The sequence below is a fragment of the Trichechus manatus genome, unplaced genomic scaffold (assembly GCF_000243295.1).
Source record: "Trichechus manatus latirostris isolate Lorelei unplaced genomic scaffold, TriManLat1.0 scaffold00052, whole genome shotgun sequence".
NCBI lineage: Eukaryota > Metazoa > Chordata > Mammalia > Sirenia > Trichechidae > Trichechus > Trichechus manatus.
This window is the reverse complement of record NW_004443988.1, coordinates 9,720,231-9,734,875: the sequence shown is the minus strand read 5'-3', so window position 1 is coordinate 9,734,875 and position 14,645 is coordinate 9,720,231. Positions and strand designations below refer to the sequence as shown.

The window sequence follows — 14,645 nt, the reverse complement described above, 5'->3', positions numbered from 1 at the left end:
AATAGTTAAGTTTTATCTTCACTGGAAGGTATGTACCTCAGGAAAAGAAGAAATAAAATGAGCACACTGAGTGTTTTGTATCACATGAGCTTGTCTGAATCTATGACACAAAGTTCAAGGCTAAAGCTGGAAGAGCCCAAGAACTAATGCTAGTCCAACCCTCTCATTTCACAGATGGGAAAGCTGAGGCCCATTGACCACTGAATGCTCTTGTGATTGATAAAATACAAACTTATTTCCAAATGACATTAAGCCCATTGTATCTCTTTGTCAGTCTACATTTTCCCAATCAATGGATATTAAAAGTACATGTCTTATTATGAAGGCAAGGTGGGGTAGGTTCATTAATTTCCCTTTTTATGTTAAACGGGTTCTCCTGCTCACAAAGTTTGTCCTCTGGTAAACCTGCAAATCAGTGGTCCTCTGGGTAGGGAGCCACCATATGAGGTGCCTTGAGTCTGGAGCCTCTGGAAGACAGGAAGGTCACCCTGTCCTCTGCCCCGCCCATGCCTTCTGCTAAGGATCCTTCTGCTTGGTGCAGGAGGCGCCAGACTTGAAAGAAGGACCAAGAACCCAGGGTGAAGAGGAGCTAGCAGAGTCTCCATCTGCCCAGAAGAGGCAGTGCGGACGGCACACTGTCTGGTGCCAGGTGACGAGGGCAAGGGCTGTAACAATGCCACAAGATTCAAGGCAGTTCCCAGCTTCAGATAATACCATGTGAGTCCCTACTATGTGCTAAGCACGTTACATGTATTGGCTCACCAGTCCCATGGGGTGGGCAGGTTATCCACAGGTGACAGCTGGAGGGTCGGCCAGGGTTAACTCCACCCGCTTCTGCCACCAGCACAGCAACTGCCTTTAAGGACTTTGCTATTTTGTACCCCTCCTCCTCACCTACACCCTCCGAGAGACACCCTAGAAAGCCTGTCTGGGCAGCCTGCTCCTGCCCCAGGCCCCGGGGAACTTGTTCTCAAGCAGCAAGTCTGGTGAGCCAGAGAAGGGGCTGGTTACTGACAGCACCTGGCCCAAACCTTTACACCAGCATTCTCAGCATGAGCTCAGGCACTTGGGGTGATGCAGCTCCCCGTCACAGCCCGGCCCAGGGGGCGGGGCTGGGGCAGCTGCCACAGAGGTTTCTGGACCAGGCCTGCCTCGCAGGCCCAACTTTGTGCCCTAATCCTGGGGGCCTCCTGGGCAACAGCCTCCCACTCTTGCCAAGTGACCCACCTGATGAGCCCATTAGTAGAGTGACCTGCGGGGAAGCCGGTCGGGGTGACTCCACCCCCTTCTGCCACCAGTACAGCAACTGCCTCCAGCCCACCCAGGTCCTCGCACCCACACCTGCCCTCCAGTTACCACGCCCCGCCACCCACACAGAATTAGAACATCCTCTAAAGAAGAACCCCTTCTATCTCTTCAAAGCGCCTCTCGAAGCCTCGGTCTCAGGCCCCGCCCCTTGCCTCACTTCCATTCCAGGGTGGCCCCGCCCCTCTCCTCTCTTCCGCTCAAGGGCTGGCCTCACCCCTTGCCTCGCTGCCATTCCAGGGCTGGCCCTAATCTCCTGACGTTTAAACCTTTAAACCTCCGTACAGGTCTCAGGGGTTTCGGGGATGTGGTTAATTTCTCACTCAGTCCAGTGAGGAACACTTTTCTGCCGGCTTAAAATGGGTCAAGAGGCAGCAGAATGATGAGTGTTGGCCCTTGGGCCCTCGGGGCACCAGAGTCACTCACAGCAGCCTGGCCTAGGGAGCCAGGGTGAAGAGAAGATGGCGGAGTCTCCATCTGCCCAGAAGTAAGAGGCAAAGGGCATACTGTCTGGTGCCAGATGACCAGGTAAGGACTGTAAGAATACCACAAGATTTAGGAAAGCCCCAGCTTCAGGTAATAACCATCTGAGTCCCTACTATGTGTTAGGCACGTTACATTGTATTGGCTCACCACGTCCCATGGGTACACATCCTGGCAGGGCCACACTAAGCGCTGTGAGGCTGGGGCAGCTGTCCAGCTTGCTGAGCCCCAGTGTGTCTCCTGTAAAGCGGGAATAACATCTCTATGAGGACTACATGAACTGGTGTAAGTGGGCACGCCTACGCAGAGCCAGCTTCATAAATGCTGCTTCTCCTCAGCTACTGCATCCAGGCCTGCCCTGGCCCTACAGTGAGGCCCCAGATGACTTCAGCTTTCCTGACCAGAAAATGAGAGGCTGGACACGAAGTCGATTAGGTCTCCGCCCAGGAACACAGAGAGTCAAGTAACAAATGGGGGTGCACACGTTGAGTACGTACCCAGAGATTTAGGGGTCTTCTCCAGAGGCCTACTCTCCCGAACCAATCTTAAAAGAATGAGGAGGGAAAAAGCACCATGAGAGAAGGCAAGCTGGAGATGCTGCTGTGAGGAACCCGAGGTTGCTCCAGATTGGGATGATGGCTGAGAAGGGGGACATGGGGAGGAGGTTCTGGGCATCCCTGTAAGGAGGCTCTTGGCCAGGGGTTCAAAGCCATGGGAGATGCAGACACCAGAGCAGGGTGACCACAGCCAGACCAGGGCAGGCTGGACATCCAGACCAGCTCTCAGCACCATTTCCTAGCTGTGCATCCCACCGATTCCCCGGGAAACAGCATCTGCAGGGAAACTACACAGTCCTAAAGGAAGCTCTTCCCCTGCTGTGGCCCTTGGGCCTGGGGAGCAGGGGGACAGCAGCTGTAACAGACAAGGGTAATTACCTCCAGCTCGAGGAGGCTGACCTCAAGTTCCCAAAGTGCCCCCACCCCACAACAGCTCAAAAACAAAACTCGTTGGCATCCAGTCGATTCCAACTTACAGCGACCATATAGAACAGAGTAGAACTGCCCCGTAGGGTTTCCAGGAAGCCGCTGGTGGATTTGAACTGCCAACCTTCTGATTAGCAGCTAAACGCTTAACCAGTTGGGCCACAAGGCCCCGGTGACCTCTAAACATCCCTCCTCCTCAGGATAGCAATCCCTACTCTCCCATGCCTCAGGGTCTAGGGGAATCGATCCCCTTTGCTGCTGACCATAAAGAACTGCTGTTTGTACTAGAGGCTCAATCCCTAAGTACTCACAGGAAGGGGAAATGGGCATTCATGCAGTGGTTTTAGCTGTAATTTGTAAATTGGGCAGCACCATTTACTCACTCAACAGATATTTATTGAAGGCCCACTATGTGCTGGGCACTGTTGTAGACACTGGGAGTCGAGCATGGATAAGACAGATGACAACCCCTGCCCTCTTGGAGTTTCCACTCCACGAAGACCAGTTCTGCACTGTCCACTGTGGATTTTCTCTGCTTAGCAGGGAAATGCAGACGCCTCATCAGAACCCTCTGGGGCAGATAGAGTGACAAGTGCTACATCCCGTGCTCTGGCCTCAGAGGATTTCCCCAACAAAATGGCCCAGGCCAGGGTGGGCCAAGGGGTGGCAGAGTCTGAGCCCATGTCAGTGCCTGCCCTGGTCCAGGGGCCCCTTCCTGGGGGACTGTGGAGGTCAGAGGGCCCTAGGTCCACTGGGGGCTGAGCTTCAAGATGGGCCTGGACGAGCCAGGACTTGGAGTTCTTCCTGGGAACAGATGGGAGCTCTGGGATCCAGACCCACATGGAGGGCTTGTTTGGACAAGAATAGCAGGTGGATGCCCCAGGGCACCTGGCCTAGAAAGCTCAGCAACCAGGGCTCTGCCACTGGAACCCACCACTGCCCAGACTGCACAAGCAGGGATTTTTTGGAGGAGAGGAGATGAGCAGAGGCAGGAGGGGTGGGGCTGAGAAGCCCCTGGGGTTGTCCCCAGCTCCTAAGATCTCATGAAGGCTTTGGTGGCATAGGACAGCAAAAACACTGATGCCACTTCCATCTCCCAGGCCTGGCCTCACCCTGCCCAGGGCCCACAGCTTCGAGCTGCAGGCTGCTGCTTTTCCTCCTTGTTGAGCAAGTGATTTGGCGACAGAGGACTTGGCTCTGCTTCCTTCAAGCTGTGGACCTTGGGAGACCTCTTCCTTCCCCCCTTCTCTAGAAACCCCATAGCAGAAAGGACCTGAGGTCAAGATAGACTCCCCGTCAGAGCCTCTGCCTTTCTCCAGGCAGCATCCCAGCCCCTCCTCCCTCTGCCAAAACCCCACCACCACCTGAGGGTCTACCCCAGACCCTGGGAAAGGGACTGGAGCAGCAAAGCTCTGTCTCCGGCAAGAGCCCTCTCCCTGCTCCAGGCTGGTATTTCTACACACCTCCTGATGGTTCAGGGCACTGCAAGTTCAACCCACCCAAAAACGGATTCACCACTGCCCTCAACCCATCTCTCCTCTGATTCCCTGTTTGCTGAAGCCGGGAGCCCCGGCATTGTCCCTAGCTCACTCTATCTTTCCCCACATCCTATCTGTCACCATGCCCACTCATTCCCCCTTCACCTGCCTAGCCCCCCTGCACCCTTTCCATCACAGACCCACTGCTCAGCCCTGCCCAGCTGCACGGCTTCTCTCCTGGATTCCTGCAAGAACCCCCAACTCCTTTTGCACTCCGTTTGCACCTGTCACTCTGTGGTTGCCAAAGTGGCTTTCTATATCAAAGCTGATTTATCACTCCACCCAAAAAGCCTCTGATGGCACCTCATATTAAAAAAAAAAAAACCCGTTGCCATCTGTCACAGATTGAATTGTGTCCCCCAAAAATATCTGTCAACTTGGCTAGGTCATGATTCCCAGTATTGTATGATTGTCTACCATTTTGTAATCTGATGTGATTTCCTTATGTGTTGTAAACTCTATGATGTAATAAAATGGATTAGCGGCAGTTATACTGATGAGGTCTACAAGATTAGATAGTGTCTTAAGCCAGTCTCTTTTGAGATATAAAAGAGAGAAGCAGGCAGGGACACATGGGGACCTCATACCACCAAGATAGCAGCGCTGGGAGCAAAGCATATCCTTTAGACCTGAGGTTCCTGTGCTGAGACACTCCCAGACCAAGGGAAGATTGATGACACGGACCTTCCTCCAGAGCCAACAGAGAAAGCCTTTCCCTGGAGCAGATGCCCTGAATTTGGACTTGTAACCTACTACACTGTGAGAGAATAAATTTCTCTTTGTTAAAGCCATCCACTTGTGTATATCTGTTATAGGAGCACTCGATGACTAAGACACCATCGAATTGACTCCGACTCATAGCGACTCTATAGGACAGAGTAGAACTGCCCCATAGGGTGTCCAAGGAGTGGCTGGTGGATTCAAACTGCCGACATTTTGGTTAGCAGCCGAGCTCTTAACCACTGCACCACCAGGGCTCCAGCACCTCATTACTTCAGAATAAAAACTCTCACTCCTGAGTTTAACGCATGGGGCCCTTCAGCCCAGCTTACTTCACCTGCCTGTCTCACATAAATACAAGTGCAGCCGTGCAAACTCCTCTGGCTCTCTGGCTGCCTTACTCACTCCTCCTTCATGTCTCTCCCTCTGCTTGTCTTGCAAACTCCCCCTCAGCCTTCAAAGCTCAACTCAGGCCTCATCTCCTCCAGAAAGTCTTCACAGACTGATTTAGATCATTTTCTACTGGGCTCCCCACCATGGTGGACAGCCTCTTATCTTAGCACTTAACCTCACAGGACTTTGATTATTTTCTTATAAATCTCCCTTGTGGGTTGCTAGAGCACAGATGCTGTGTCTTATTCGATTTTGTTCCAGTAGCAGCAGCACTTGGCACACAGTAGGTGCTTGACAGGTTTTAAGTGAATGATGGATGGATGTTATGGATTGAATCGTGTCCCCCCAAAACTGTGTGTCAGCTTGGCTAGGCTATGATTCCCAGTATTGTGTGGTTGTCCTCCATTTTGTGATCTGATGTAATTATCCTATGTGTTGTAAATCCTAACCTCTATGATGTTAATGAGGCAGGATTAGAGGCAGTTATGTTCATGAGGCAAGATTGAATCTATAAGATTAGGTTGTATGTTGAGTCAGTCTCTTTTGAGATATAAAGGAGATAATCAAGCAGAGAGGAGAGGAACCTCATACCACCAAGAAAGAACAGCCAGGAGCAGAGTACATTCTTTGGACCTGGGGTCCTTGTGCTGAGAAGCTCGTAGACCAGAGGAAGATTGATGACAAGGACCTTCCCCTAGAGTAGACAGAGAAAGCATTCCCCTGAATTCAGACTTCTAGCCTCCTAAAACTGTGAGGGAATAAATTCTGTTAGTTAAAGCCATCCACTTGTGGTATTTCTGTTATAGCAGCACTAGATAACTAAGTGAATGAGTGAGTGAATAAATGAATGAATGAAATGGTGACAGGCCCTCCTTCCCACCCATTTGCTAGAAAGCATCAGAGTCAACTGAGAGAAGCTGGCACCACAGCCTGTCAGCAGGTGGTCAGATATTCACTGTGTAGCTAATCCAAGCCAGGCACCGTGCTTGGCACCAGGGAGCCACAGATACGTCTCGATACAGCCCGTGCCTTCTAGTGCTCCAAGTTAAATAACAGAATAAGGTTTAAATAAAAGTGAAACAAAATAAACCAGGGCGGGGGTCAGGCAGTCCATGTGCTGGATGCAACATGGACAGAGCAAAGAAGGTCACTTTCTCTCTTTGTCACTCCAAGGAGAGCAACACTTTCAAGCAAGAGTAGATGTGAAATTGGGGCTCAGAAAACGCTAGAAACTGAACAGGTGGGGTAAGGATGGTGTAAGGGAGAGCCCCTCGGAGTGACGCTCCCAGGCAGAAGATTGTGTCCCCGTGGATCTGGAGGGGAAGGAGGGCGCCTGCAGAGCAGCAGAGGAGAAGTGAGTGGCAGGCTGGGGAAGTGCCCTGAGGGTCAGACCCAGGAAACTCTTTAACTTCTTGGCAACAGGAAGTCAGCAAAGGTGCAGTACACACAAGGGTTAATTGGGGAGGTTAAAAAAAAAAAAGATTCAAATGGAGATGGAAGGGCTGCAAGTAGGCAGGTTAGGAGAATATTGTGGGAGGCCAAGAAGGCGCTGGGAAGTGCAAGCTGAGAGAAAAAGGCAGGGGCAAGAGAAGAGTGGGGGCTTTTTGTATTTTTGTGTGTTTTAAGAAAGACTTGAAGGTATGTGGCAATCTGTTACAAACCACAGACAACACAGCAGGAGTCAAAGACGATGCCGAATTTTGAAGGCCAAGAAGAATGGCTGCACCTTGACAGACACAAGGAGGTCTTGGAAGAAAGGCAGGTCCCTGGGTGGCGCAAACGGTTTGTGCTCTGCTACTAAATGAAAGGTTGGCAATTCGAACGCACCCAGTGGCACTATAGAAGAAAGGCCTGGTCTACTTCCAAAAAATCACAACCACTGAAAACCCTATGGAGCATAGTTCTACTCTGACACACACATGGGGTCGCCATGAGTCAGGATCAGCTCGAATTTATGGCAATGGATTTGTGTTTTCATTTTTGTTTTTGGAGGGGAGATAGGCAGTTTGGGGAAACATGAGGAGCTCTGTGTTGGCTGTAATAATGGGATATTTTCCTTCCTGACCCTATAACACACATCTGCATCAGCCAGGAGAACACCAGAGACGACCAACAGGAGGATGGAAACATGCAGGGAGCCTGACCTCTGGGGAGACATCAGGGCTAAAGAAGAGCTGCAGAAGTCACCTGCACCCAGAGGATCTTGGAAGCCCCAGGCACAGATAAGGGCCCCAGGGAAGCATGAAGAGATGGAGCAAAGGGCCTTAGGAAAATTTTCAAGGATGACTCTATTTAAGAGCTGGATGAAGGAGAGCACACAGGAGACTGACCAGAAGGTCAAGGGTCAGGCAGAAGGTCAAGAAGGCAAGGAAGAGAAAAGTTCAAAGGCTCAACAACAGTTCAAACAATGCAAGGAAGTTGGGAACGAGATCAGAGGAAAGGCCACTGTTCTAGGGCCATAGGCTCACTATAACCATCTATCAGAAGGAGGAGGAGGTAAGTGTCTGAGCAGGAAAGGAGGAGGAGATGTCAGATACGGAGAAAGGAGAGCAGAGCAGGCCATCTGCCTGAAGCTAATGGTGAAAATAGAGCAGAGAACCCAAAACCAGCAGTAGGTCCACAGATGGGGTCCTACCACGGCAGCAGGGCTGGAAAGACATGGAAATGTGTGTGGGCAGAAAGGAAGATGGAATGGGAGATGGAGTGAGTGAAGAAGCTTGAGAGAAATGGAAGGATTCAGTACACAATGGCCCTAAAGAAATGGGAGAGAAGTCAGTGCCGTCATGAACGCAATCATGACCCTGCCCTGCAGGCCAGGAACACAAAGACACACACACTTGCTCTGACAATGGTGTGGATGGACCAGAGATTCTTCACTATCTGGAGAGCACATAAACACAGAGATCCTCAATCCCACTGGTACCTAGACTTTTTGGGTATAAAGACCCCTTTTCAGTCCAGAAGTTTTGTGGACTTCCTACCCACATGAAAATGATTGTATTTTTAGTATCCCTTAATCAAGAAATTGGAGTGGGGGGCAGTGGTGGTTCAGTGGTGAACAGGTTTCAGCGGAGCTTCCAAACTAAGAAAGACTAGGAAGAAAAGCCTGGCAATCTACTTCCAAAAATCAGCCTATGAAAACCCTATGGAGCATGACAGTCTGACATGCAGCCAATCATGGGGATGGCACAGGACCTGGCAGCATTTAGTTCCATTGTGTGAGGATGAGATTACCATGAATCAGAGGCTGTATGGAAGGCAGCTAACAACAACAATCATGAAAATACATAACCAGAAGCCAACATGGCACTATAGACAGAAGCACTATGCTGTCTCTCTACAGCAAAGACCAGAAAAACTAAGTAAAACAGATACAAACATCAATCCTGGAAGCCTAAGCATCAAATGAAGGGATAAAGGACTCAATCAAGCACCAAATGGAATAAGAAGCTGACAGAACAGAGAACGAGGAGAGCTACAGAGTGAAAGTCTGCTACTAACTAACATGGCACAGATTCACCATCCTGGACCTCGACCACCAAGAATGGTGGATTGGGAGTACGGAAAGGCAACTTCATAGAGCTCCCAACAGGAGACAGAGCACCCTGTAACCAGGGATACACACTGTCCCACTCCCACCTTTCTTCCCTCTATGTGACCTCCGCTGCTTTCCAACGGGCCACAGTTGCTTGGTCAGAGAGACACCATCTCACTGCCGCCCAGGTCCACCCTACTCCCCACCAGCCAGCTTCTTCAGCATCATTTTTGTTTGTTTTTGTTATTTTTTTTTGTCTTTTTTTCTTCTCTCTACCCTTTCCTTCCTTTCCTTTCTCCCACCCACCTAGCCCCATGTGCCATCCCTGCCCATTCTTGACAGGCTGTGCCACACCACTCAGCTAGATAGCCACTGGCACATGGTCTCCCCAGGTCTGTGCCACCCCACCAGTAGGCTCCTTCTATGCCATTTTTGTTTTATTTTTTCTTCTTTGTTGTTGTTGTTTCTTCTCTTACTCTCCCTTCTTTACTTTCCTTTCTCCCAACCACACAGCCCCGTGCACTGCCCACACCCCCCTTTTTGATGGGCTGTGCTATACCACTCAGCTAGAGAGCCTCTGGCATACAGCCTCCCCAGGTCTGCGCCACCCCCACAAGTTGGCTCCCTCAGTGCCATATTTTTTATTTTTCTTTATCTTTCCCCTTCTCCCTTTTTCTACCTCCTATTTAGGCCCTGCCTGCCTCCACCCCTTCCTGATGGGCTGTTCCGAACCACCCAGCAAGAAAGACATCAGTGCGCCACAGCCCTAATTCTGCCCTGCCCCCAACGGCCAGCTCCCCCAGCACCATATATTGTTGTTGTTGTTTGTTTTTTCTTTGTTTCTTCTCTCTCTTTCTCTTCTTTTCTTTCCTTTCCTTTCTACTTCCAACCTAGCACCGTGGACCACCCATGCCCCTTCTTAACAGGGCGAGCCGCACCACTGAGCTAGAGTGCCACCGGCACACGGCCTCACCAACTTTGCCCCACTCCCGCCCGCCAAATTCTACTGTGCCGTTTTATTTTTTCTTTTTTTTACTTTTTCCTTTTTTCTTCATTTTTTTGCTTTTGTTTCTCTCTCTTCTTTCTCTCACCCACTTAGCTGCACACATCACATCCACTCCCTTCCCTCCTGCCTATCTGCACCACGTGCCAAGCACCAGGCACCTGAGTGGCACAGGCGTGAACCAACAGACCCCACCTTGCACTGCACCGTGGCCCCATGCTGTTGGCTCCAGTATGTGCCGCAAATGACCCATCTCCACCTCTACTCCCCACCCCTGCTGGACCTGCCCTGCCACACCATAGCTGAGCAACCAGCCCTGCCCACCAGAACGAGATGGTGAGAAGAATCGTGCCCACAGGTGAGCAGGCAAAAAACACAACCAGTCTGCCTGCCCAGACACAACCAAATAAAATAAAAAAGCAGGATGAAGCAAACAGATCTACAACCAATAAACAAAGAAAATAATTCCTAAATGTCCCAAAGACAGCAGACAATATCAAAACATATACTTAAAAAAAAAAAAAAAAAAAAAAACAGGATAGCCTAGGGGAACATCCAGCTCAATTGGCATAACATAGTTTATATAGAAAGTGTTCTACATTCTACTTTGGTGAGCAGCGTCTGGGGTCTTAAAAACCTGTGAGCAGCCATCTAAGACGCTCCACTGGTCTCAACCCTTCGGAAGCAAGGAAGAATGAAGAAAACTAAAGCTACAAAGGAAAGATGAGTCCAAAGGACTAATGGACCACATCTACCTCTGCCAGGCTGAGTCCAGTACAACTAGATGGTGCCCAACTACCACCACTAGCTGCTCTGACAGGGATCACAATAGAGGGCCCTGGACAGAGCTGGAGAAAAATGTAGAACAAAATTCTAACTCACAAAAAAGACTAGACTTACTGGTCTGACAGAGACTAGAGAAACCTCAAGAGTATGGCCCCTGGACATCCTTTTAGATCAGTAATGAAGTCACTCTCAAGGTACACCATTCAGCCAAAGATGAGACAGGCCCATAAAATGAAATGAGACTAAAAGGGCACAACAGCCCAGGGGCAAGGACTAGAAGGCAAGAGAGGACAGGAAAGCTGATAATAGGGAACCCGAGGTCAAGAAGGGAGAGTGTTGATATGTCATGGGGCTATTAACCAATGTCATACAACAATATGTATACTAACTGTTTAATGAGAAACTAGTTTGTTCTGTAAACCTTCATCTAAAGTACAATTAAAAAAAAAAAAAAACAGGACAGGATGGCTCCAGAAAGCAACCAAAATAAAACACCAGAAGACCTTCCAGTAGAAGAAAAGGCCCTGGAACTACCTGACTGGAAATTGAAAACTCTAATATCAAGGCTCTCCAAGAGATGAAGGAAAACACAGACAAAAAATAGACAAAATCATGAAAAACAGGAACAAAATCAGGGAAAACACAGAGCAATGGAAGAATTCAGGAAAATAATACAGGAACAAAATGTCAAAATAAACAAACAACTGGAAATCATACAAAAATAGCAATTAGAAATCCAAAACTTAATAAGATTTCAGAAATGAACAGTGCAATAGAAGGTTTTAGGAGCAAATTTGAAACAATGGAAGACAGGGTCAGAAAAATTGAAGATAAATCCTTGGATACCAATTTGTTTGAGGGAAAAACAGAAAAGAATGAAGAAACCCTGAGAACAATGTGGGATAAAATCAAAAGCAAACATTTGCATGTAGTCAGAATTCCAGAACAGGGAGAGAAAATGGAAAACACAGAGAAAATCATTGAAGATTTACAGACAGAAAACTTCCCTAATATCATGAAAGATGAAAAGCTGACCATCTAAGAAGCTCAACAAACCCCATATAGGATAGACACCAAAAGAAAATCACCAAGATATTTAACCACGCTCGCCAAAACCAAAGACAAAGAAAGAATCCTGACAGCAGCTCAAGAAAAATGAAAAGCCACATACAAAGGGAAAGCAATAAAACTAAGCTCTGATTACTTGACAGAAACTATGCAGGCAAGAAGGCAATGGGGTGACATATATAAAACCTTGAGAGAAAAAAATTGCCAACCAAAAATAATACATCCTGCAAAACTCTCATTCAAATATGATGGCGAAATTAGGACATTTCCAGATAAACAGAAGTTAAGGGAATATGTAAAAACCAAACCAAACTTAAAAGAATTATTAAAGGGAGTCCTTCAGTTAGATAATCAACATCAGACAACAACCTGAATCTAGGACACAGGACAGCATCAGCAGGATACCAACCTAGATAATGAATTATCAAGGATAAAACAAAACTAAAAAACTTACAACAGGGAACCAGAGACATCAATCTGTAAATGACAACAATGTCAGAACAATAAAAGAGGGAATAAATGGTGTAAGTATAGACCTTTCAAATGGAGAGGAAGTCAAGGCAATATCAAGTAATAAAAGATTGGTTTAAACTTAGGAAGATAAGGGTAAATTTCAAGGGAACTAAAAGAAAGTTAACTAACCTACTCATCTAAATAAAGAAGAAAACCATAGAATCTCAGTAAACGCAAAATCTACAAAAACAAACAAAAAATTCTGCAAACAAAAGGAATTCAGCACAGGAGAGTAAGAGGAACAAATAAGAAGTCAGCACCGCACAAAAAAGCACTACAAAATGACAGCAATAAACTCACACCCATCAATAATCACATTGAATGCAAATGGCTTAAATGCACCCATAAAGAGACAGAGAGTGATAGAATGGATTAAAAAATACAGCACTCATCAATATGCTGTCTACAGGAGAATATCTTAGACACAGAGACATAAATATATTAAAAATTAAAGAATGGAAAAAAAATATATCAAGCAAACTCCAACCAAAAAAAGAGCAGGAGTGGCAATACTAACCTCACATACAATAGCCTTTAAAACAAAATCCCCCATAAAAGACAAGGAAGGACATTATATAATGATTAAAGGGACAATCCACCATGAGGACATAATCATAATACATATCTACATACCAATAACAGGGCTCCAAAATACATAAAACAAACTCTAACAGCACTGAAAAGAGAAACTGACAGTTCTAAAACAGTAGTAGGAGACTTCAACACACACTCTTGGTAAAAGACAGAACATCTAGAAAGAAACCCAACAAAGATACAAAAGATCTAAAGACCACAGTCAACCAACTTAACCTCATAGGCATATATAGAACACTCCACCCAACAGCTGCAAAGCACACATTCTTTTCTAATGCATATGAAACGTTCTCCAGAACAGACCACAAAGCAACCCTCATGAAAATTCAAAAAATTGAGATAATACAAAGCATATTTTCTGATCACAATGACGTAAAAGTAGAAATTAATAACTGTAAGACCAACGGAAAAAATCAAATGCATATAAACTGAATAAAACCTCGCTTCAAAACACTGGGTAATAGAAGAAATCAAAGATGGAATCAAAAAATTCCTAGAATCAAATGAGAATGAAAACACATATACCAAAACTTTTTGGCAGTGCTCAGAGGTCAACTTACAGCAATAGATGCATGTATCAAAAAGGAAGAAAGGGACAAAATCAAAACATTAGCTGTACAGCTTGAACAAATAGAAAGAGAACAGCAGAAGAAGCCCACAGCCACCATAAGAAAGGAAATAATAAAGATCAGAGCAGAAATAAATGAAATAGAGAATAGAAAAACAATAGAAAGAATCAACAAAACCAAGAGTTGGTTCTTGGAAAGGATCAACAAAATTGACAAACCATTGGCCAAACTGACAAAAGAAAAACAGGAAAGGACACAAAAAAATCCCAATAAGAAATGCAGAATACTACAAAAAAACTGCACTCTAACAAATTTGAAAACCTAGAGGAAATGGACAAATTTCTAGAAACACACTACCTACCTAAACTAACACAAACTGAGGTCAAAAATCTGAACAGACCCATAACAAGAGAAGAGATTAAAAAGATAATTTAAAAAATTCCCAACAAAAAAAAAGCCCTGGGCCAGATGGCTTCACTGGAGAATTATACCAAATACTCAGAGAAGAGCTTGCACTAGTACTACTCAAACTATTTCAGAACACAGAAAAGGAAGGGATACTTCCAAATTCATTCTATAAAGCTAGCATGACAGTGATACCAAAACAAGGCAAAGATACCACAAAAAAAGAAAATTACAGAACAAAATCTCTCATGAATATAGATTCAAAAATTTTCAACAAAATTCTATCCAAAAGAATTCAGCATCATATATAAAAAAATAATACACCCCAACCAAGTGGGATTCATACCAGGTATGCAGGGATGGTTCAACATTAGAAAATCAATCAACATAATCCATCCATAAATAAAACAGAAGAAAAGAATCACATGATCATTTCAATCTACGCAGAAAAAGCATTCGATAAAGTCCAACACCCATTCCTGATAAAAACTCTCAATAAAATAGGTATAGAAGGGAAATTTCTCAACATAATAAAGGACAAAACCAACAAGCAACATCATTCTTAATGGAAAAGCTGAAAACATTCCCCTTGAGAACAGGAATAAGCTAAGGATGCCCTTTTCACCACTCCTATGTAACATTGGGAGCCCTGGTGGCATAGTGGTTAAGAGCTCGACTGCTAATCAAAAGGTCAGCAGTTCAAATTCACCAGCCATTCCTTGAAAACCCTATGGGGCAGTTCTTTGTCCT

The 14,645-nt window shown here is 46.4% G+C and overlaps 1 protein-coding gene across 1 annotated transcript in view; it reads right to left on the bottom strand.

The window, feature by feature from the left end:
- Positions 1 to 14,645, bottom strand: part of TOGARAM2 (TOG array regulator of axonemal microtubules 2) — a 64,244-nt gene that overhangs the window by 35,193 nt on the left and 14,406 nt on the right. Inside the window, exon 8 of the mRNA XM_004377699.2 lies at positions 2,286 to 2,332. Within this exon, the coding sequence (XP_004377756.2) occupies positions 2,286 to 2,332 (47 nt within the window). The remainder of the gene's footprint in view (positions 1 to 2,285; positions 2,333 to 14,645) is intronic.